The sequence below is a fragment of the Montipora capricornis genome, chromosome 2 (genome assembly GCF_036669925.1).
Source record: "Montipora capricornis isolate CH-2021 chromosome 2, ASM3666992v2, whole genome shotgun sequence".
NCBI lineage: Eukaryota > Metazoa > Cnidaria > Anthozoa > Scleractinia > Acroporidae > Montipora > Montipora capricornis.
The window spans coordinates 42,665,864-42,690,863 of record NC_090884.1 but is presented as its reverse complement, the minus strand read 5'-3'; the positions used below and the strand labels follow the sequence as shown (position 1 = coordinate 42,690,863).

Sequence of the window (25,000 nt, the reverse complement as noted above, 5' to 3'; positions counted from 1 at the left end):
TTAGTTTTTCTCATGTCATATGACTATTTAGCCATGCGGGTGTCATTCATAGCCATTTCGTACACGACAGAATCTCGTCACTTCTTCAAACTCCCTCTACCCCTTGACCTGACCACCATGCTTCGTATTAAGAAACCAAATTTTCATTTTCCTCGCCTTAACTGGACCAAACGTTACTGTAAATGAACTATCTGAGGTGTAAGAATTAAATAAAGGTGGGAATGGGCTTTTGCTCACGGCTATTTCAGTCCGAAACAGTCTTTCAAATTTCTTCCCCGTAAACAAAACACAGCCAAGCTATCACTTAGCATTTGTTTGCTATTATAACAAAAAGGGAGTAAAGGCATAAACCACAGTCCTTTTTACTGACGAACCAGCCTGTTAATGTGTCACGGGCTGTATTATGGCTCATGGGGCTCAGTTCACAGGCTCTTTGTTACTACCACGATGATAAAAGCTTGTATATGTTATGTACAAAAGTATGATTTACTTCAACGTCATGTTTCAGCAAAAGACTGTGGGCTCATTGATACGCCGCTGAATGGTACTAAACTTGGGAGTGAAACTACCTATCCTAACGAAATATCGTTTTCTTGTGATGATGGGTTCCTTTTGAGAGGCTCGAAAAGACGCCGTTGTACAGCGGGTGGTACGTGGAGTGGCGTGGAGACAAAATGCGAAGGTAATGTCATTTTGAAATGGGCACTTAAAGAGTTTGTTGATTAAACGCGGTTATATGAAAATTAAAATAAAATATCTTTGGTTTCTAAAATACATTATTGTGTCTTTTCAGCAAGAGACTGCGGTTTCCTCAAAGTTCCTTTAAATGGCTCATTGGTTGGATCAAATGTAACAATATTCCCTAATTCAATGACGTTTGCTTGCGACAAGGGATTTATATTGAGGGGCTCCCCGGTGAGGAATTGTCAAGCTGATGCTGTGTGGAGTGGCACAGAGACCTTCTGTCAAGGTAGTTTGTTCTTGGAGGTTGTGCCCACGTTTTAACTTGCTTCATACCAAAAAAACCATTCCATCCTGACTGATCTTTTTTTGATTTGGATTTACATCCGGTTGTAATTAAGTTCTTAATTACTTTCATATTCGGTGTTGCCGTGCGTCTGTTCGTTAGTAGATACCAAATGACGTCAAAATGTGCTAAGGAAAAAGAAAACGTGGCTCACGAAGTGATAGCTGATTGTGTCATTGATGTTCTTACCACATTTTGACGTCTTCTGTGATCTATTACTGAACAGGCACACGACAACATTGACAACATTATTGAGCTTATTTTTTAGTATGTTCCTTTGTCATCTTTAGCCAAAGACTGCGGACCCATTCGTACACCAATGAATGGTTCCAAAGAAGGGAACCAAACTACTTACCCTAATGAAATTACATTTTCATGTGACGATGGGTTCATTTTGAGAGGCTCACTTAAGCGCCATTGTACAGAAGAAGGAACATGGAATGGTGTGAAAACCTTTTGTGAAGGTAAATCAGCAAGTGTCCTCTCTTCCATGCAAGGGAAAAACGCGAACTTTGTATGTACATAATATGTGAGTACCCTTACATACAAGGGTTAGTGACTTAGCAAAAATTATGCTTCTGGAGAGAACTCGGTGGCCCCAAATTTTCATTTCTGGAAGGAGATGAGCAGACAAAACTCTCTGCAAAGTTTAAAAAAAGTTTCTATGCAGCGGACTCATAGCCACCTTCACAACGGAAAAGTTTTAAGGTGGCTCTAGATCCAGAGAAACTTTTTTAGCTTGCAGAGATAATTTTCTTGGCCCACTAATCATTTTCCAGTAATGAGATATAAGCGTTTAAATGCGAAATAAAGAGTGAATTTACATTTCTCGTTTGTTGCCATGGTGACCTATTACGTCACATTAATGAGTGCATCTTGTTAAGCAGTCATTGATGTTTTATTTGGTGACACTGGCTGATTTCGAGCCGCAAAGGACTAGTTACAAGTAGTTAGGGTTATAATCGATCCACATAGTCAGAAAAGAGCACACCGAGACTTACAAAATCCCGAAGTTTGGTGTTAATCGGGCTAGTTTTGACTGAGATACAGCCATTTAAAAACGTCAAAATTGCAAAGAAATGTTTGGTCATTCGGCCGGATGGCCATACATTTCTTTGTAAATTTAGATCTTTTTAAAATGGCTGTATCTTGTTTAATATTGGGTCTATTTTCACCAAACTTGGAGATTTTGTAGAGCTTGGTGTGCACCTAGTCCCTTTCGGCTTGAAATCAGGCATTGCCTTTACGCGAAACGTTGTTGTAGAGTTAAGCCCTGGCCAAACGAGAGTGAGAGTTGATAAAAGTTGACGAAAGTTGAAATTCTCGCTCTCGTTTGGCCAGGAACTCTCATCAACTCTCGGCTACTCTCATCGACTCTCGAGAGCTCTCATCGAATTTGAACCTGCTCAAGTTTTTCACGAGAGTTGGCGAGAGTTTTGTTTAAATCACCGTAAATACAATTACTAAAATTCCGGTGGCACTTGAAAACACTGCCATCCAGACTTCGCACATTCTGTCTTTCATAATTAAAATTTCTTTTTCAGTAAGCTAAGAAGCACCTTGTCTTTGAGTTGAGCAATGGCAATTAAAATGATTTGTTTTTTTTTCCTGAGACCGACACGCTTTTTCACTAGTCAAATTTTGAACAGTGCATGGAAAAAATATGAAGCATCGCCATCAAACCAACACTGACTTTTTACTGTTGAGCGGTTTCTTTCGCGATATGAAAATTAATGGGAGGGTTATAAAGAAATAAACCCCTTTCTGGCTTGCTGGCCATGTTCGCTGATTCGCCCCTGGGACATAATCAACGTGAGAACATGTGAGCCAAAGGGGCCACTGCTGGTACGACGTCTGGGTGACCCATCAACCCATCAAATGGTGTAAGTGACCCCCACTTGAAAAAATTAACTGGAACGCTGCAGTTCAACACCACCCAACTCAGTGCCTTTCTATTTTTGTGTAACACATACCATAAGAAACCCAGTTTACTCTCGTGGAGCGTCTAGTTTACTCTTACAACGCAGGCGGAAATTTTATTTAATTGTTTCAGCCAAAGACTGTGGACCACTCCGTGTTCCTTCCAATGGATCATTATTTGGCAGTCAAACTACATATCCAAGCGAAGTGTCATTCAAATGTGATTACGGATTTATCCTGAGAGGACCAGAACAGAGGAGATGCACATCTGAAGGGGCCTGGAGTGGAAGCGCAACTACTTGTGAAGGTGTTAAGCTAGCTCTAAAACAGTAGAATTTCATTCACTTGGAAACAGAACAGCCGTCAAAAACCTTCTGAATTCTTACAGTCATGAATGGAATCTTTTAGAAAGTGATCACTTATTCACAGTATACAGTGAAGTTCAATTTCAAGTTTATTATTAAGTCAATGTCAAATTAATACAAAACAACATTAGCCCGCAAATAGCTAAAACTAATCTAGGCGGGTAGCGAGTAGGACTGTTTAAGTGTGAGTATTACATAAGTGGAGATAAAATAAATATGTATGCACATTGAATACTCGGTATTAAAGACTAAAAATAAATAAACAAATAAATAAACAAAATAATTAAATAAATAAAATAGAATAGAAATTGCGGTTAGATAAATCTACTTTTAGCAATTATTTTGAAAGCTGATGATTAGTGAAGGTATGCCAACATAATCATCCTCTTCCATTAAAAGTGAAGATTTCCAATTACTTACGAGTATGCGTATCAAGTACCTTTTCCCTCCCACATGATTTATTGGAATGCACAGAGCACACTCTTTGAGGTGATAAATCAGTGTTTAAACACTTTTGTTTTTAGCCGTGTCTTGTGGTTACATCGCAATACCACAGAATGGGAGCAGACGTGGAGAGGAAATGACATATCCAAATTCCGTGGAATTTAGATGTGGCGAAGGTTTTATTATGGTGGGTTCCGTAGTAAGGAAATGTCTGGCAAATGGGACATGGGATGGTCAAGAAACAATATGCAAAGGTACCTTGAATTTTGCCTCGTTGGATTTTGTATTGATCTATTTTTCAAGCGTGTTTCAGTGGGACCTGCTACTGAAGCCTTCCTCGAGCTCGTCTTATTTTTCAGGTTGATAACCATTTTTCTTGTCTGTGTACTGATATCGTAGCAGCTTTAATTTCTGACTGATTCCTTTGTTTGAACTTGTAATTTAGCAAGGGACTGCGGCCCACTGCCATCTCCTATCAATGGATCTTCCAGTGGTCGCTATACGACATTCCCAAACTCACTATCTTTTTATTGCGATGTTGGATTCATCATGATTGGCTCGCAAACAAGAAGATGCAAATCAAATGGCTATTGGAGCGGAAACGAAACGTCATGTAGAGGTAATTCTCCAAGTATTGGTTATGTCATATATCATCATTATATCACCCTTAGTGCGACGCCAAAAGCCATTTATTGGTGGAAAACTAGTCTGAGGAGAATGCTGATTACTTAAGATTTTTGTCCTTCTCACAAATAGCTGTTGAATGTGGTCCTTTGGTGATGCCCACAAACGGATCATCTTATGGTGAACTTACAACCTACCCCAACAAGGTCTTTTTCCAGTGTGACGACGGATTTACTCTCAAGGGCTCGTCAGCCAGGATTTGTATGGCTAATGGCTCATGGAGTGGTATAGATACTTCTTGTGAAGGTGAATTTCTATAAAATCAATAGCCTATGCGACTAGTTTAATTAACACGGCTTTTTTCGTATTGTACACTATATTTAAGTTTTAAAAGAAGCGCTGTGCGGTTGTTATATGTGCTCTCTTTTACTGAAACGATGCGTTTTAATTCCTATTGCAGCCGTAGACTGTGGTCTCCTGTCTCCTCCACGTAATGGAAGCGTTCGAGGTTCTCTTACCATATTTCCCAATGTCATTGATTTCGCGTGTGACAGGGGATTTACTCTTGAGGGATCCCCCTTAAGGTGGTGTCAAGCTAATGCTACATGGAGTGGAAAGACAACCAGTTGCAAAGGTAATAATTGATAGTTCTTTATACATTTGAATTGTTTTTTGCCGTTACTTAAACTTTTCTAGATTAAAGCAATTGCTGTCACAGAATCTTCGAATCACAAACGTTTTACCATCACAAAAGGTCATAAAATGTATTTCACCATACGCTCTCCATTCTGCGTTTAGTGTTCATTCGATTACATAATTAGAAAAAAGACAAGGCAAGGCACTAAAGAAACGTTGTTTAACAGGTGGCCTAGAGCATTATTAGGCATGTGGGGAGGGATTAAAAGGAAATAAAACATTGAGTGCTACCGTAGGAATCTAATCAGAGACAAAAGAAGAGCAGAAGAAGGGCAAAGGCTTGTTTGGACCGGTTAGAAAAAGGCACTGGTCTTTCCACAGAATACTTGAATTCCATAGTGGAAGAATGTAGAATGATGCCAATGATGCTCGAAGTATATCGAATATACATATATATATATATATATATATATGTATATATATATATATATATATATATATATATATATATATATATATGGCTTGTAAATGAACTCGCCACTTGCGTTTCCTCTCCAGTTTCACTACACAACGAGCCTTCAGTGACCAGAATCTACATTCCTAAGCATCAGAATTTCGTTCACTTGGAATTAAAACAGTCGTCATAAACCTGAATTCATACAGTCATAGCTAAGGAGACTCTAACCATTTTCAACACTTTCAACAAACTGTACTACTTGGAAGGATTAGCACTCTAAGATAAAACTGTCTGCAAAGTTTTAAGAAATTCTCTGGAGCAGATTCATAGCAACTTTCACAATTGGAAAATTTTAAGGTGGCTCTGAATCCGCTCCAGAGAATTTTTTAAACTTTGCATATAGTTTCGTCTTAGCCTGCTTGTCACTCTTCAGCATTTTGGAGATATAAGCGCGTAAACACAAACTATAGGGCTTTTTTGAAATGGTTCTTTTTTCGTCATAGTAATTTATTACGTCACATTAATATGTACATCTTGTTAAGCAATACTGGTGTTTCTTATGGTACCATAGCTTTGTCGTTAAGTGAAACGTTGTAGAGTTAATCCTTCTAATAAGACATTCCCTTTAAATTGTTGGAACCGGTTTGAGCCACCTTAAGGCTACGGTAGACCTTCACAGGCGAAATTTTTGCGATTTTTTTTTTCTTGTCTCATAGCCACGGTAATCAATACTACTAAACTGCATTTTCAAAAAAAAGTCCAAAATGTGAAACAAAACGCGAGTTTTTAAAGAAAACATATTTTCGAGGGATCTTTCTCAGTCAGAAAAGGCGGGAAAAGCCAATAAGTGGTCTTGAATTTCAAGTAGTGTTGTTTGTTATAAAAATCAAATTTTTCACATATTGTCGTCGGTTTACTCCCTGGGAATGACTTTTTCCTGGGAAAGGATAAACAAGAATAGCGTCGATAGCCGGTAAAACCTAATAAGAAGCGCGGCCGTACATAGAGCGGTTTTCAATTGAGTGTCGAAAGTAATTAGCGAATTACTTTAGTTTTGCATTACTACACTCAATGATTGGTTCAAAGTTCTCGCGCCATTTTTTCAACCCATCAGAAGTGAAACCAAAACCAATCGTGGCTCGCGCGTCCACATTTTCCCGCGCTTTGTGTCGGCGACGTGTAATTACTTCGAGCTTTGATTGGTTTACTGGATTGCCTCCGTCCTTTTTGATTTGTCAAAGTAATTACTTTGGTTTTGGTTTTACGACACTCATTTGAAAACCGCTCTAACGAAATAATAACATTTTTGCGGGTTCGTTCCAGGGGACCGGAAAGTGCATTTCATAGCCTTTCAATGGGCGTATAGTTTATGGCTATTGCGCCTAACAAAGCGCGTTAGAAAGAATTTCGCAAAGGACACTTGTGAAGGTCTACGGCAACCTTAAGTGAAAGTACAACTTTTATTAAGTGTACTATTTTGTTTAGAATTTTAAGTCAAGTGGCTTAATAACCTAGAGCTGATAAAACATGTGTAGTGGTACAAAATTAACTTTTAAGCAACTTGAAGTCCGTTTTCCCATGATATTGATGTAAACTGATCACGTTGATGGGATTCAAAACAATTCATTCATCACAGGAAAACTGGAATCCACAAATGACCAGCTCCCATTATCAGTGGCTTCATAGCTCAGTTGGTTAGAGCGCCGCACCGGCATCGCGAAGTCACGAGTTCAAACCTCGTTGAAGTCCTGAAAATTTCAGTCTTCTCTGCGCAATTGTTAAGTTTGCGTTCACAACTGCGAGGGTTATAGTTTCACTTGACTTCATATCCGCAGTTCAATATATGATTCATTTCATATATCATTTCGTTCATTGATTCATTCATCACGGAAACATTGGAACCCACAAATGACCAGCTTTCAACATAAGTGGCTTCATAGCTCAGTTGGTTAGAGCGTCGCACCCGTTGATGTCCTGAATTTTTCAGGCAATTGTTAAATTGTTCATAACTGCGAGGATCATAGCTTCACTTGATCACTCATTTTAAAGTACGTAGATGTTATACTCCCCACTGTTACCGTATGGTAGTTTGGAGAAGGTGATCACTTATTCATAGTATTTAAGTCTATAGCTGAGTGGTACCACGGCAAATCACTTGAATTTTTCGTTTACAAATATATTTTCCCTTCTGTATAATTTATTCCAAGTAAATTTGCTGGAACGTACTCACTACACCCGCGAGTAATCGAGTAACGTTAGTGCTCGGACCAATCTCGACCCCAGAGCCCTTCTCTTGACTGAGGGCGAGAAGAGCTCTGGGGAACCCTGAAACAAGGTGTCTTCTCATTGGTTTTCGTGAAGAAAAATCAAAAGCGTCTCTAATTGGTGCATTCATCTTAGCGCGAGGAGTGAGCAGCCGCTGTAAGGTTCAAATAGCCAATTTTTGGCTATAAGAACCCCACGGCGCATGTTCTCCTACTCAGAGTTTCCCAGAGCCTTGGGTCGATCCGAGGCTTTGGTGACGAGAATGTGCTCGGACATGTGATTTCGGCCGCATCTCAAACAACTAATTAATGGCAATATGTTGTTTGTTTTTAGCCGTGTCTTGTGGTTACATCGCAATACCACAGAATGGGAGTAGACGTGGAGAGGAAATGACATACCCATATTCTGTGGAATTTAGTTGTAACGAAGGATTTGTTATGGTGGGTCCCCCAGTAAGGAACTGTCTGGCAAATGGGACATGGGATGGTCAAGAAACAATATGCAAAGGTACCTTAAATTTTCTTTGTTGCATTTAACATTGTTATATTTTTAAAGCTTGTTTCAATAGGACCTGCTAAGTTGGTCCTGTTTTCCTTTTCACTGCTTTAGCACAAGACTGCGGCCCACTGCCATCTCCTATCAATGGATCTTCCAGAGGTCACGATACGACATTCCCAAACTCAATATCTTTTTCTTGCGATGTTGGATTCATAATGATTGGCTCTCAAACAAGAAGCTGTAAATCAAATGGCTTTTGGAGCGGAAACGAAACGTCGTGTAGAGGTAATACGTACACACAGTAATGATCATACTGGAGATCTGCAGTAAGATATCATCTGTAGTGCGACGTCGTGAAAAAAAAAAAAGCAAATGGCGGTGAAATTTCGATGAGAACCACATTTGTGACTTACCTTTGATGCACAGTTGTCGATTGTGGTTCTTTAGTGAAACCTTAAGCGGACCACCTTATTGTGAACTTACAACACACCTCTGCAAGTTGTATTTCCAGTGTGACGACGAAATTTTCCCAATGGCTCTTCAGTTAGAATTTGTACGGCCAATGGCTCACGGAGTGGCCAGTTTTATTGACAAGAACCTTTTCAACATCGTTAGTCTCTATTGTTGCGCGTTTGCTAAATAGTATATAAGAAATAGGTTTTGTGTTTTGATCGTGGTGAAGTAGAGTAATATTAAAATATTATCGTTAGTTTCACATTGCTGTCTGTTCTGGTTTAGATCCCGACTATTTTAACCAGAAGTGAAACACCGATAGACAAGAGATACTATTTCAATTTAGCATCGTGGGTCAACTGATGAGCGGAAAAATAAGTTACTGGGGATTCCTCTTTTTGTACCATCGCACCTTTTGTCCCGTCGCATGAGACAATTTCTCCCATGAAAACACAAACAAGCAAACGAAAGCGACGCAAAGTTATTTTTTAAAACACTTACAGAAAGTGCAGTATTTTAAAATGCATTTTGATTCCTAATCCAGCTGTAAACTGTGGTCAACTGTCCCCTCCACGTAACGGAAGCCTGCGAGGATCTGTTACCGTGTTTCCAAATGTGGTTGATTTCGCTTGTGACAGGGGATTTACTCTTGAGGGATCCCCTTCAAGATGGTGCCAAGCTAATGGTACATGGAGTGGAGAAACAACCAGTTGCAAAGGTAGTTGTTGAACTGCGTTTTTGGTTTTATTTCATCTTTTCTTGATTAAATCAATTCCCTTGACATATTTGAAGCCCAAAGTTCTGTTTTGCCATCAAAGAATGTATTTCACCATATGCTATCCATTATGCAATTAATATCCATTTCATTCAGTAATTAGAGAAAAAAAAAGCTCTCTTGGGCACCGTTTCGGATTTTTATCGAAACATTCCAAAGTCTCAATTATATATAGGAATCTTGAACAAAAATACACGTTTCAACTTAAATGAGGTTTCAAAGTCCAGGATAAAACTGTTTGAGATGCACAAGCTTTCTTTTCCATCACACAAAACGCCCTAGTAGATCGAGGGCAGCTCGTAACCGGCGTCCTGGCTCAAGAAAACTCAATTTTAACTGTTGATGTGTAGATTCCCTTTTAGAACAGCTCCAGTGGACAAAACGAGTACACGAGGTCTCGGAACAACTCACACGATCTTTAAAAAGTTATAGGTGAATTGGAATCCATCACAAGCCTTTTAACATCATTGGACAACATTTTTCTCACCCCAAAGATTCTGCGCCTAAGAAAGAGGATAGTTCACGAAATCCAATGCAAGGGTTGTGATGAGTTTTACATTGGGTAGCCAGCAAGGCGGCTTGCAGTTAGATTCAGTGAACACGTTTCGATCACAACATGTACAGGGACAACAACGGCAGTGAGGGACTACCCCAAGAGTTCAGGCCACACCCTATACATGGTTTCTTTGATGCTTGTGAGAGAAGACGACATGTTTAATCAAGAGAAGAGTCAGGCAGGCAATCAAAGTCTATTGTCCTGCCCCAACATTGAAAGGGGACTCCGGTTACGAGCTCCCCGTGAGTTGCTGGAACGTTTTGTCACGTGATTCACATTATAAATCAGGCTTGTGCGTCTTAAAACGTTTTCTCCTGGAGAGAATTTTGATATGACCGGATCAAGGAGCTCCTTCTTTGCCAATTCAAATGCTTGTATTTTTGTTTTAATGGGAGTAATACTTTTCTTTCTGTAGCCAAAGATTGTGGCTCCCTCTTGACTCCAAATAACGGATCCCTTCTTGGGAACGAAACGACATATCCAAATAGTGTCTCTTTCAGTTGTCACTCAGGATTTGATATAATTGGTACTGTTGTGAGGACATGTCAGGCAAATGGGAGATGGAGTGGAGAACAACCTAATTGCAGAGGTACAGCTTAACTATTTTAGAATTAGTTTATTTCATGAAAGGTCAAATAGACAAAAAGGTTAAAAAGATGATGGCTTCTTTGCTTTGATTCACAAGGGCCGAACAAAGAACGAGCAATTTAACCGTAAAATCTTAACGAATAAATAATATCACTGCTTCCCTTGTTTAAGAAACAGTACCCGATACGGTTGGCATTATAAGCGGGGAAACCCTTTGCTAATTTGATCTCCTAACATGTGTATGTATTACAAAAATAAAACCGGACAGCAAAGTCAGGAAATATTTGGTTCCGCCACTGTTTCCCATTATTTTACACAGCTGTGGATTGTGGGCCTTTACCAGTTCTTCTCAATGGTTCTCATACTGGCAATCTAACAACTTATCCGAATAAAGTTACATTCCACTGCGATAATGGATTTCTACTCAGAGGGTCTGCATTGAGATTTTGTGATACGAATAGAACCTGGAGCGGAACCCAAACCGCCTGTGAAGGTAAGGATGATTTGACTATTTGCATGAAAAAGCCGTCGTTCATATAGTGCTGATAAGAGAAAGCACACTCGTGATGTGCTATCAAATTCTCTTACAGTAGAGATAATTAATGCAATTATTTACCCTTAATCCCCATCGTCTTAACAAAAGCCAGCAATTTAGATCAAAACACCGTAAACCCATTGACTCCCGGGGGTCCCCATTGACGAGTAAAATCATCTGGCGTTAGACAGAGTAAAATACTAAGTCTGGCCGGTTTAAGCCGGTTTGGGTGTTAAAGAGTAATTACAACGATTGAGTAATTTGATTTGCCATTATTCCATTATTACGCATTTCATTAACTATCGTTTTGGATTTATACTACTACAGTAATTAGGTTCCATTTCTTTCGGGTTTTTGTCACTTGTTTGTATTCACATCAACATGTTATCTGTATTAACCTCTGATTGTGTAATTATCTTCACCTTGTAATTTAAACCTTTCAGTGCCGTATTATGAAAATTTTGCTTTGTATAGACCGAATGCATAAATGGCGGCCAAAAATGTATTCTTTCGTTTATGTGCCAATTAGACTCACTAGCCTCGCTCTTAAGAAACATTTCTTTTGTATTTTGTACATTCAAACGAGGCTAGTGAGTCTAATTAGCAAGCAAACAAAAGAATAAATTTTTTGGCCGCCATTTATTCATTCGGTCTATAGAGGTCGATGTTCGTCTAACCTACCACCACTGTAATATAGCTTTTTAGTCGTTAGTTTTTAACCCGAGGAAGGCCGAACGGCCGAAGCGTCGTATTAAACTTATCCAGAACAATCAAGAGTTGGTCTCTTCGTCGAGTCTTACTCTGATATATATTTGCTTCGTAGGACCGTGTCCCACTATTTAGGATCTTTCGATGATTATTATTTTTACATGGTGGTTTGTAATGCTGCTCTTGCACGTAATTGCAAATTGAATATTAGAATTTTAATTAACATTTCTTTATAAGGAATTTGTTTGCATGCCGACAGCCGCTTGCTAGTTCTGATCGATTGATGAGCGTGGAGAGCTCCGGGTGGCAAATTATACAGTATTTCTCGAATGTACGTAAGTTTCATCTTCCCAAAATCTTTCACGTAATGTTGAAGCTTACTTGAGAATTTTTCAGCCGCCACACATATTTACTTAGTTCTGTCTGGTTGCTGTGCACCACATTTTTAAAGGACTGCTTATGGTTGGCAAATCTAACCTTGATATCGCTGTCAGTTAGCCCTACGTAATACTCATTTCCCTCTCTTTATATGACTATTGCCTGGTATATTATTCGCTTTGTTAGGTATTGGTTGTCTAGAGGTCATTGGCAGGTTCTAGCGCTTATTGTCAATCATGCTTTTGACATTGAGCATGCAACAAACGCCGATCAGAACTAGCAAGCGGCTGTCGGCATGCAAACAAATTCCTTCTAAAGAAATTGTAATATACAATCCGCAATTACGCGCATGAGCAGCAGTAAAAACCACCAAGTAGAAATAATAATCATTGTAAGATCCTGAAGAGTGGGACACGGTCCTACGAAACAAATTTGTCGATTACGAAATGTAATCCATTTATCTTTACTAGTATACATAACTCTAGCTTCACTAGCTACTGTGGACTCTGCGAGGGCTTACTGGCATCCTACATTCAGTATATATACATACATAGGCTTATTGCTGAATATGTAGTTCTTCTTTCCCTTTAATTTCATTGCGTCCTTTAGACTTCCTTGTTGCATATTATTTGTTTCTGTTTTAATTCCTTTTTATTTTTTTCTAGCTATTGACTGTGGCCCATTGGATGCTCCTTCAAATGGTTCATCCAGCGGTGATTTAACAGTTTATCCTAACGGAGTCCGGTTTTCTTGCGACCCTGGTTTCTTGCTGGTCGGTTCGTCTAAACGAGTCTGCATGGCAAATGGAACATGGAGTGGCTTTGAAACTTCTTGTAAACGTAAGTTACGAGAGCTGTAAAACGAAATTGAGACTTTCTCGTTAACATTCTTTGTTACAAACCATTTCAAACTCTTACGAACAGATGTATTGATATTCTAGGCGTTTGTTGACAGTCTGCAAAAAGGACACTAATCGGATTTAAGTCAACTCGATTCTCTGACACAGAATCTACATTTTGTTAGTACTAATGTGTTTTGACTTGTATATAAAACATGAAATGAGCACGCCATCTCTTGCTCAAAGAAATTGACTTGTTTTTGATTTGGACTTCAGCTGTGGATTGTGGGGAAGTCCAAGTTCCTAAAAATGGATCACTTCACGGAAATAGCACTACGTTTCCAAACAAACTACACTTTTATTGTGATGAAGGGTTCGTTCTGAAAGGATCCTCTGTCAGAGCCTGCCTGACTAGTGCAACTTGGAGTGGAACAGAAGCAACATGCAAAGGTTTGCAAAATCTAACAAATAAGTAAAACTGAAAGAAACCCTTTCGATTCGCACATTCTCTGAGTATTTCAGCTAGGAGGCCCTCCCGAGGGGGAGGGGGGGATCCTTGTTCCCTTGAAAATTTTGCTTGTGTTCCCTTGTTCCCGAAGTTACTTCCAACCTTTTTCCCATTGTACTTATTGATCTCTAAAATGGATTATGATACCTTGTTCCCTAAGATATTTGTCTTTTGTTCGCTTGTTCCCCGCCTGTTCTCTGGGAGGGCCTCACTTATATATTTTTTGATTTTTGCCAAAATCATCGATATACTTTATTTACAACATCTCGCCATATTTGAAGTTTATTTGATACTTGATAAGTTAAGGAAAACCATCCATAATAAATTCAAATGACCATAGAAATAAATCGTCAAACATTCAAGATGTGTCTACCATTGTTATTAGCTTGAGGTATTCAACAACTCTTGTGTAATAAATTGACACACGTATAAAACAGCTAGCAACCTTTGACCGCCAAGCAACGAAATGGAGGTGTTACTGACGTCGGTCGTGGTCACGAAGTCCATACCATATAGGTCTTTGTATCTTTTTACACAATGCCAGCTCAGGTTGTCCTTCGTTTTGCAATTGCAGCCAAAGATTGTGGACCTCTAGATGTCCCACAAAATAGTTCAGTGTTTGGAAGGCTAACGACATTTCCAAATGAAGTCAGTATTCGCTGCGATGAAGGATTTATCATGACTGGACCAGCGAAACGAAAATGCCAAGCCGACGGAGCTTGGAGTGGAAATGTCACATTATGTACAGGTACAGGCAGGGCTACTGTAACACTAGGCACAGTTTCCTAGAAAGGTTGATGTTTACGTTTTTGCCGGGCTATTGGAGGAAAGTTTCCGATAAGCTAAGTATATTCCATAGAAACCTATAATTTTCTACTCAACAAAACCCGTATTATCTGCTTGGAAGACCTCGACCCTGGGACCTATCTTTGCAAAGACCCAAAGCCCCGGCCCGACCCTGACTGAAAAAGACCATTTGATAAACTTCAATGTATCAAGTTCTAAAAAATTGGCTCAGTATGGGGGATGGACTATAAAGCCAAGGACACCAATAGCTATCTTTATAATTCCAATCGGAGTTGTAATATGCGATTTTCTATTAGCTGTTGATTGTGGGAGGCTGCCAGCTCCAGTGAATGGAACTATACATGGAGAACAAAGCATATATCCCAGCACCTTGCAGTTTACATGTAACGAGGGGTTCAGCTTATATGGCCCCGTTTCAAGAAACTGTCAAGCAAATGGGACATGGAGTGGAACTAAAACAAATTGCCAAGGTATATTTGGTCTCCAGGCATGTGAATCTACCTAATGACATGATGAGAAAACACGTTTTGTCTCAGACCTCAGTGATGCGTTTGACATATACGGGGAGAGATCCTTTCAGTTTTAGGCAAAAACTCACTTCGCTTTCAACTTGTCCCCCATTGCTTTGATTTCAACCGTAATGCTTTTTTAGTGTTCACATCGTTTCTGTGTGGAATAGTTCTGGATATTACATGAATGATGGAAAGGTGTAATGAGCCCGTGGGAAGGATATGATACAAGTTGCTTGGCAACTGGGATTCGAACCTACGAACTCCGTAACACCGGTCTGATGCTATACCCATTGAGCTAATAGAACTCGGATTTTGGCCTTACGAAGTAAACATTTAACAGATGTTTGCCTTCAAAAGGGTCTCGGGGAATCTTTAGATCAGCTTTCCAAAAAAAAAGTTATTATAATTCAAAGTTCAGCGACATACATTTATTGGATTGACTTAGCGTTAGGAATTATATCTTTAAAACGAAAAAAAAATAACTAAAGCCCGACACTCTTTTGACGGCAAACATCTGCTAAATGTTATGCAGTCATTGTTTACTTCGTAAGGCCAAAATCCGACTTGAGTTTGGCACATTTATAAAAATCGCTTCATTTTGCATTTACTGATTGCATTAAATTTTAAATTCAATTTCACCAGTTAAAAACATATTTCCACGTCATTCTTGGTTCTGTAACCTTTAAAATGATGTATAGGTTTAGGCACTGTTGTAAATTTACCGCAATGCATCGGCGAACCTGTTCCGTAACCTTATTGTTATTGCCAACCCAGTTCAGCTGGCCTGAGGGAAAACCTTTCAAACTGTCTCTGTAGTTTCTAAGCCAGACTGGTCTGTATTTCAATTACTAGCGAATGATTGCGGACCCTTGATGGCACCCAAAAATGGATCGCTTTTTGGGAGTAAGACAACTTATCCAAACAAGATCACTTTATCCTGCGACGAAGGTTTTATTCTTGTCGGATCAGCTGTGAGACAATGTCAAGCTAACAAAACCTGGGATGGACTGGAAACTCTTTGCGAGGGTAAAAGAAAGCAGTTATTTAATTTAAGGGATTAGTTACTGTCACACTACAGCTGATCTCATTCCCTGACAATTCTAAAGGTACTTGCTTCATAGTGCAATATCATTTCATTTAGCTTTTAAGCAAAGACTTCTGAACGTTAGTTGTTTGCAATGGCCAAAGGTTTATTTTCAAAATCATACGATTGGAAAGCCGACTCGACAAAGTTTACTTAGCTTGCTTTTTTCATTAAGGCTGGATATTGGCATACAAGTATTGCTATATCGCAGCTTTAAATTCCTTCCTTTTACAACAGACTGCTTACAAATTATTTATTGGTACCATCTCTTCTAAACCTCACGTTGAGCAACCCACTTTTTCACTTGGTTCACCATTATTTTTCTCACTTTTTTGAAGCAATCGACTGTGGACAATTGAAAGCACCTTTAAATGGCTCATCATCAGGGAATCTAACATTCTTTCCCAACGTAAAAAGTTTTACTTGTAATCCTGGATTCATTCTGGATGGCTCCAAAGAGAGAGTATGCCAGGCTAATGGGACTTGGAGTGGACTCACCACCTCATGCACTGGTTAAAAAACCTGTCACACTCTTTTAATAATTCCATTTATATGACAACCTTGACACAGTGGTGCACATCAAACCTTTTACTGATCTTCAATTACTGAAAATCATAAAGGCCCTGGTTCACTTTCTCCAGTTAAAAATCAATATCTTATTGTATGAGTATGTTTGTCTCTTTGTATGAAACATCATAACACGCAACATCATTTTACATCCATCCTACGTATTGTGCAAAATGACTGCACTTGTCTGTAATAAAGACGGACGGTCGGTCACCGCATGAATAGGGAAAAAAACACTGAATATGTGATTAACCACTCCCCTAGGGACTTTTCAGGATCATTGTACAACACAGTGTGGGACAGTTTGCATTTGAATGCATTTCTGGCGCATTTGGCAGCCTTGCAGTTTGTAATCTTAACTGAATAACAAGTAGTTTATACACCCCCCTCCTTCCCAGAACAGAATGAGTGACAGACCACTCCTTCAGTTTGAGTTTTTGTATATATAAACTTTAGCTATCGATTGTGGACCGCTGCTCGCTCCCAAGAATGGAACCATATCCGGCGTCAACACAAGGTATCCTAACGTTTTGAGATTTGACTGCGACGAAGGTTTTACACTCAATGGCCCTCATGAGCGACATTGCCAAGCGAGTGGAAAATGGAGTGGGAACAACACGTTTTGTCAACGTAAGAATGAGGACATTTCCTAAAAATACCTTGAATTAGCAAAATAAGTGCTTTTACTTTACACATGTTGATTACGCATGCTTAATAGTTGGCACAAATAAGTCTGTTGCTTATTACCTTTTTGCGTTTGTGAAACGTAGCGAACGACTGCGGGCCTTTGCCGGTTCCCATGAACGGCACATCGTCAGGTACTGAGACCACTTATCCCAACGAAATTCGCTTTGATTGCGACGAAGGATTCATTCTTCGGGGATTTGCTGTGAGACAATGTCAACCTAATAAACAGTGGAGTGGAAGTTACACATCTTGCGAAGGTACACGCTGAAATTACTTAGAGTAATTTCGAGAAAGGTGCTACTGGCAAAATTTTCATTTACTTCCTTTTGCATTATTTAATTCTAGCTGTTGACTGTGGAAATTTAGACACCCCTTTAAGTGGCTCCTTGATGGGAAACAGGACGGTATATCCAAACAGTGTTCACTTTGCATGTGACTCAGGGTTTATTCTGAGTGGTTCAGTCGTCCGAAAGTGTCAAGCTAATGGTACATGGGATGGAACAAAGACAAAATGTAACGGTAAGTTGGGTTATTTAGCCACGGAGGCTGTTATTATTGAAAACAGAGTCTGGCCTATCTTACAAAGTAAAATTTCTTTCCAAGTCAATTTCATCTTTGCCCATTTTGTAGAATGTTAAGGCTGTTGACTGTCGATAACGTTGTCGAGAGGACAAGATGAGCAAAGGAAAGATTTATCTTAAGGCAACTAAGTTCACTATTAGAGCGCTTTATAGGCAAAATAATCATGGTTTAAAACTGTGATATAGATTGGGCTTTGTGTTTAAATAACCGGCCCCTTTATCGTGCGGAAATAAACCGGCTTTATCTTTAGTAAGACGGAAGGTCGTTCTTCCCATGTTAAGGGGAAAAGCACCGTCTTTATATAAAATTCATGATTGGAAGGGGTGAGATTTTATTGTATTCATTATGGCTTATTTCAGCTGTTCCTTTGAGAGGTTGTATATATATGCTCTTTAGCTATCGATTGTGGACCGCTGCTGCCTCCCAAGAATGGAACCATGTCCGGCGTCAAGACGACGTATCCAAACTTTTTGAGATTTGAATGCGATGAAGGCTTTACACTCAGTGGTTCTCATGAGCGAAATTGCCAAGCAAATGGAAAATGGAGAGGGAAAAACACATTTTGTCAAGGTAAATGCATTTGCATTACACATTTTGACTACGTCATCCTTAATTAATTGGCGCAAGTGTGTTTCTTATTAAATTTTTCGTTTGTGAAACGTAGCGAACGACTGCGGGCCTTTGCCGGTTCCCATGAACGGCACATCATCAGGTACTGAGACTACCTATCCCAACGAAATTCGCTTTGATTGCGATGAAGGATTCATTATTCAGGGATCTGCTGTGAGACAATGCCAACCCAATAAACAGTGGAGTGGAAGTTACACATCTTGTGAAGGTACACGCCAAAGCCTTAGAGTAATTTCGAGAAAGGTGCTACTTGCAAAATTTTCATATCTTTCATTTACTTCCTTTTGCATTATTCAATTCTAGCTGTTGACTGTGGAAATTTAGACACCCCTTTAAATGGCTCCTTGACGGGAAACAGGACGGTATATCCAAACAGTGTTCACTTTGCATGTGACTCAGGGTTTATTCTGAGTGGTTCAGTCGTCCGAAAGTGTCAAGCTAATGGTACATGGGATGGAACAAAGACAAAATGTAACGGTAAGTTGGGTTATTTAGCCACGGAGGCTGTTATTATTGAAAACAGAGTCTGGCCTATCTTACAAAATAAAATTTCTTTCCAAGTCAATTTCATCTTTGCCCATTTTGTAGAATGTTAAGGCTGTTGACTGTCGATAACGTTGTCGAGAGGACAAGCTGAGCAAAGGAAAGATTTATCTTAAGGCAACTTAGCTCACTTTTAGAGCGCTTTGGCGGCAAAATGATGGTTTAAAACTGTGGTATAAATTGGACTTTGTGTTTAAATAGCCGGCCCCTTTCTTGTGCGTGAATAGGATGGAACAATAACAATATGTAGCGATAAGTTGGGGGATTTAGCCATGGAGGCTATTGTTAAAACAGAGTTTGGTCTTTCTTTCAAAGTAAAAACACTTTCCAAGTCGCTAGTTGTTGTCCTTCAGTAGCATTTGGAGTAATGATTGCAAGTTCGAATGAGGCCTAACACTACTGTGAAGTTTTTCTACCCTATTATTCCGTCAGGGATCAACCCTAGTATTGGAATTGGGCCACACAAGGACAGAGAAAACCTCTGACCAGGGTGGGATCCCAAATAATGGTTTAAAACTATGGTATAAATTACACTTTGTGCATGTGGTTAAATAACCGGCCGCTTTTTTGTGGAAGTTAGCATCCCCCAATAGCTAAGTTGTTTTTATCCACAGCCTCGAAGTAATTTCTTGTCCTTTTTGAAATTGTTGCGTGTATTAATTTTTTTCCATTAGATGAAGACCAATCGGCGGTCAATTAACACAAGCAAGTTTCATGATATCGTGTTTCTTTTTTTTTCACGTTTGTGATCAGCTTTTTCTGGTCAATATATATATATATATATATATATATATAGTAAGAGAAAGTGAACTAGTTTTCGTTCATATATTCGATCTACAGATCTGTTTCGTGGGAGTGTATCCCACTCGTCAGGACCTAGATGACAATGTTAATTCGTGGGTTTTTATATACCATTCCCTTGAAATTACAATAATTAGGTGTTTTTTAGTAAAAATTTGTTTGCATGCCTACAAGTGCTCGCAAGTTCTGTTCTTTTGTTGAGGGTGGCAAGCTCTTGTTTACATATAATGTAGAACTTTTCTAGCGTGCACAATTTGCATCTTTTGGTTGCATTAGAGTATGCCTGTGCCTTATCAAGAATTTTCCATCTGATCGTGTAATCTACTCCCGCTTCCTTTAACTGCCACACATGCCTGCTGAGCTCAGTTTGGTTGCTGTATACTTCATTTCTAAATGATTGTTTGTGATTGGCAAATCTAGACTTAAAGTCTGTGTCGGTTAAACCCACGTAACATTCACTCCCCTGCTCTGTTGTTACGATGGCTTGGTATACGATGCCCTTAGTAAGGCACTGGTTCTCTAGTGGGCAGTCCTCTTTCCTGCGAAAATTGCAGAGCCTGGCGTCGCTTATGGCTTCTCCTGAGTTGGTTTGCTTCAGCAGGCGCTTGTTGTGTGCGTCGATTGTGCTCTTGACGTTGGGCATACAGCTGTAGGATAGAGAGAGCAGGGGAGTGAATGCTACGTGAGTTTAACCGACACAGACTCTAAGTCTAGATTTGCCAATCACAAACAATCATTTAGAAATGAAGTATAAAGCAACCAAACTGAGCTCAGCAAGCATGTGTGGCAGTTAAAGGAAGCGGGAGTAGATTACACGATCAGATGGAAAATTCTTGATAAGGCACAGGCATACTCTAATGCAACCAAAAGATGCAAATTGTGCACGCTAGAAAAGTTCTACATCATATGTAAACAAGAGCTTGCCACCCTCAACAAAAGAACAGAACTTGCGAACACTTGTAGGCATGCAAACAAATTTTTACTAAAAAACACCTAATTATTGTAATTTCAAGGGAATGGTATATAAAAACCCACGAATTAACATTGTCATCTAGGTCCTGACGAGTGGGATACACTCCCACGAAACAGATCTGTAGATCGAATATATGAACGAAAACTAGTTCACTTTCTCTTACTAGACGAAGCTCCAATATTGTCGAGCACTCTTGAGGAAAAATCGGTCACATATCCAGTGTTTGTATATATATATATATATATATATATATATACTGAATATACTGAATGTAGGTTGCCAATAGGCCCTCACAGAGTGCTCAATAGCTAGTGAAGCTAGAGCTGTGCATACAGTTACAGGTAAAATCGACTACATTCCGTGGTCGACAACTTTGTTTCGTACGACCATGTCCCACTCTTCAGGATAGTACATTTATGATTACTATCTCTACAGGATTACTTTTTTTACATGGTGCTTTTATTCTGCTGCCCATGCGCGTAATCGTAAATTACAATTTTAATTACAATTTCTTTAAGAGGAATTTGTTACATGCCGACAGCCGCTTGCTAATTCTGATCGTTTGTTGAGCGTGGCGAGCTCCGGGTGACAAATTATATAATACTTCTCAAGCGTACATAAGTTGCATTTTTTGGTGCTGTTAGAATACGCGCGCGCCCTTCCCAAAATCTTCCACGCAATGCCGTATTTTACTTTAGCATTTTTTATACGCCACACGTATTTACTTAACTCTGTCTGGTTGCTATGCACCACTTTCTTGAAGGACTGGTTATGGTTGGCAAATCTAGCTTTAAAGTCGGTGTCAGTTAGCCCTACGTAATGCTCATTCCCTCGCTTGAGGTGACTGTTGCCTGATATACTATACGCTTTCTTAAGCATTGGTTATCAAGGGGGTATTGGTCTTTTTCGTGCAATTGCATGATCTTTCTACATTGGCTATCTCGGGTTCTAGCGTTCGTAGCACGCCACATTTTTCAAAAATCTTTCAGATATATATATATCTTGCCGGTAAAATCCGTTCTCAGGTTGAATCCGTTCAAGCCTAGAGAAAATTACGGTCAGATTAGCATCACTCTTGGTTATTATACATGGATATCAATTGACTAACTATACAAAAGTAAATGAGCATGTTCGTCGTTGTAGTGTAGTGGTGAATAAACAGGACTGTATAGGTACAAAGTAGATTTAAAGGATCCGAGTTTTATGATGCTAATATATGATGATAATATCTTCTATGCTACGATAACATCAAACGATCTTGAGGCAGTTATGAACTCAGAACTTCAGAAGGTAATTAACTATTGCAATCTCAATAAGTTGTCTATTAACATGAGGAAAACAAACTTTATGATAATAACATCTCCACAGAAGCCAACTATACACAATATTAATATCTTAAACATTGAACGCAAAACTAGTATCTGATATTTAGGCATTTATTTAGATGACCATTTGAATTGGAAAACTCAAATAGCACATGTACAAGGCAAACTGACTAAAAACCTTGGAATCCTAAACCAACTACGGAACTACCTGAATTTAAAGATGGTACGACAACTGTATCATACACTTATTTACCCTTATCTTAATTACCGTAACGGCGCAATGTGTTGGGGCAACAATTATCAGACTAATTTAAATGAGATCTGTACTAAGCAAAATAAATGCATCCGTAGTATGTTTTTTTGCAAATAAACAAGAGCCCTCTTTCCTATATTCACAAATACTTGAAGTTTTAATATTTGAAAATATTGTTAAATTCAAAATCTGCTCACTGGCATTTAAATTATGCAATAATCCATCAACTGTTCCAGCAATCTTCCATAACCTTTTAACGACTACAGCAACTGTCCACTCCTATAACACCAGAAATTCTGCTAAGCTTAATTTTTACCGACCACAAGTTAGAACTAACATAGGCAAATTTACTTTTAAGTACTCTGCCTATAAAAAAAGCAAAAACATTTAACAAGTTTAAGAAACTTTATAAGGCCCACCTGATCTCTTGTCAATCAAATAATATATGTTCTGTTTAATGGTCAAATGTATAGCACGTAACTATTTAATAATAATGGAGCTTGTTTAAAACATGATAAAAAATAAATAATAATAATAATAATAATAATTATCTTCTGATATTTTTGTGTTTGTTACCGCTGCTGTTGTTGTTGTTGTTGATAACGTGTCGTTCTTTTCTTTTGTTTTTGTTTGTCGTTGTTGTCTGTTTGTTTGTATGTTCCTTTTACTTTTTTCCCCTTTTGCTAAGCTTGTCCTGTATAGATTTCTTGCGTGGTTCAGTATATCTCTAACATGTTTAAGTTATATACATGTAAGTTTCTTCTGTACATTAGTCCTAGGCTCTACAAACGTTTTCTACTATATCCCAGTAAAGCTCAGTGTGATTCCTTCGTTTACATAAAAGTAGGTGGTGGTCAACTAGAAAGCCTTTGCTACTTTGACCACCATACACATTTATAACCTGTACTGTAATTATTTTATCTTGTACCATGTGTTGTGACTATACTTTTCTTTCTATGTTAATGTTATGTGTTATGTAAATAGTGTGAAATAAATGAACCATGAACCAGTTCCAGTACCGGTAAGTGCATAGTACAATTTTTTGTTCCCTTACGGCGTTGTAATGTTGAGAATGAATGGATAAATGTATGAATACAAAAACCGATAAATACAACGCGAACATTAAGATGTGTTGAGATGGGTAAGACAGAGCTTGAGAGAATGTACAGGTGTGTTCACTCCCTTTTGAGGTTGATAACTGCCTTAAACTTAGGTAGAGGGTATATGTTCAACCGAGGTAAATGAGGATCACCAATTGAACCTACAATCATAGACAAAAATAGTTAGGAAGTTTATGTAAATGAACCGCGCCAGAGCTGGATTTCAACCCGCATCTGTTAAAGCGCAAAAGAGAGAGTTTCACCTTTTCTTATATAGCCCCAATCCCCCCCACCCCCCCCCCCCCCCCCCATTCAATGTGGAAGGTAACACAACAATTTCCCACTAAAACCGCTCCGTTTTTCACAACATTGAATCAGGGGGGTGAGGAGAGAAGCAAAGAAGACGTCAAAAGTGCTAATCTTCTAGATGGTTTTGTCTATGATTATAGGTAAAAACGGATTCAACCTGAGACCGGATTTGACCGACAACATACATACTTTGATTTGGTACAGGTGTTTTTGAAAGAAATGCTTTTGTAAACATTTAGTCATACTGAGTTAACCTTTTGATTACAATTTGATTTTGTAGCAGTCGATTGTGGACCGCAACTGCCTCCGAAAAATGGGAGAGTCTTTGGCAACCAGACGACTTATCCTAACTCACTGAGATTTGAATGCAGCAAAGGGTTTACACTTAACGGATCTTACAAAAGAAATTGCCAAACCAATGGAACATGGAGCGGCCAGGACGCTCTTTGTCAAGGTATTGCTAAAACGAAGTATTTAAATAGTAAATTAAAGAATACGGTACGCTTTTGTGTTTCAGAGGAAGAACTGCACTACTCATATCTTTTCCAAAATACTCCTTACTTTAGCGAAAGATTGTGGGCCTTTGCTAGTTCCAGCGAACGGCACATTATCAGGGAATTTAACCACATTTCCCAACCAAATCAGTTTTAATTGCGACGCGGGATTCATTCTTCGAGGGTCTGCTTTAAGGCAGTGCCAACCTAACAGACAGTGGAGTGGAAATGCGACATCTTGTGAAGGTATGTGGCAATAACCATCCAGACTAGAATTTAACTGAACTTTAAGCATTGAATTGCTCTTTGCCTTACTTAATTTGCAGCTGTTGATTGTGGGACAATTGACGCACCCGCTAACGGTTCCTTGGTGGGTAATCAAACGGTTTTTCCAAATAGTGTACAGTTTGCCTGCGACATAGGGTTTATTCGAAATGGTTCATCTCTTCGGACATCCAAGCCAATGGAACATGGGATGGAACGAAGACTGTGTGTAACGGTAAGTTACCATAAAGCTGCAAAGGTATCCAATGAGAACTTGGTCTAATATATTGTAGTTTCAAACTTTTTACCTCCCAATTCCCCCCCCCCCCCCCTTCCCTCCCTGACATTATTTTTTCCCGTATTTATTGACGCCTTCTCTAATTCCGATACAATTGCAGCTATTAACTGCGGTGTTTTACAAACGCCTCTAAACGGAAGTATGATAGGCGAAATGACGACTTTTCCAAGCATCGCGAGATTGTACTGTGATGAGG

The 25,000-nt window shown here is 39.1% G+C and overlaps 1 protein-coding gene and 1 non-coding gene across 2 annotated transcripts in view; both read left to right on the top strand.

The window, feature by feature from the left end:
- The window catches only part of LOC138037361 (sushi, von Willebrand factor type A, EGF and pentraxin domain-containing protein 1-like), a 149,598-nt gene that overhangs the window by 91,527 nt on the left and 33,071 nt on the right, over positions 1 to 25,000 (top strand). The window contains exons 44-70 of the mRNA XM_068883301.1: positions 509 to 682; positions 794 to 970; positions 1,318 to 1,491; positions 3,081 to 3,254; positions 3,837 to 4,010; positions 4,202 to 4,375; positions 4,513 to 4,686; positions 4,841 to 5,014; positions 8,072 to 8,245; positions 8,348 to 8,521; positions 9,234 to 9,407; positions 10,436 to 10,609; positions 10,928 to 11,101; positions 12,895 to 13,068; positions 13,344 to 13,517; positions 14,150 to 14,323; positions 14,679 to 14,852; positions 15,747 to 15,920; positions 17,002 to 17,175; positions 17,316 to 17,489; positions 17,578 to 17,751; positions 18,211 to 18,384; positions 18,479 to 18,652; positions 18,748 to 18,921; positions 24,029 to 24,202; positions 24,315 to 24,488; positions 24,569 to 24,741. Of these exons, the coding sequence (XP_068739402.1) occupies positions 509 to 682; positions 794 to 970; positions 1,318 to 1,491; positions 3,081 to 3,254; positions 3,837 to 4,010; positions 4,202 to 4,375; positions 4,513 to 4,686; positions 4,841 to 5,014; positions 8,072 to 8,245; positions 8,348 to 8,521; positions 9,234 to 9,407; positions 10,436 to 10,609; positions 10,928 to 11,101; positions 12,895 to 13,068; positions 13,344 to 13,517; positions 14,150 to 14,323; positions 14,679 to 14,852; positions 15,747 to 15,920; positions 17,002 to 17,175; positions 17,316 to 17,489; positions 17,578 to 17,751; positions 18,211 to 18,384; positions 18,479 to 18,652; positions 18,748 to 18,921; positions 24,029 to 24,202; positions 24,315 to 24,488; positions 24,569 to 24,741 (4,700 nt within the window). The remainder of the gene's footprint in view (positions 1 to 508; positions 683 to 793; positions 971 to 1,317; positions 1,492 to 3,080; positions 3,255 to 3,836; positions 4,011 to 4,201; positions 4,376 to 4,512; positions 4,687 to 4,840; positions 5,015 to 8,071; positions 8,246 to 8,347; positions 8,522 to 9,233; positions 9,408 to 10,435; positions 10,610 to 10,927; positions 11,102 to 12,894; positions 13,069 to 13,343; positions 13,518 to 14,149; positions 14,324 to 14,678; positions 14,853 to 15,746; positions 15,921 to 17,001; positions 17,176 to 17,315; positions 17,490 to 17,577; positions 17,752 to 18,210; positions 18,385 to 18,478; positions 18,653 to 18,747; positions 18,922 to 24,028; positions 24,203 to 24,314; positions 24,489 to 24,568; positions 24,742 to 25,000) is intronic.
- On the top strand, positions 7,150 to 7,222 carry Trnaa-ggc (transfer RNA alanine (anticodon GGC)). Its single transcript has one exon. It is a non-coding gene; the product is annotated as a tRNA-Ala (tRNA).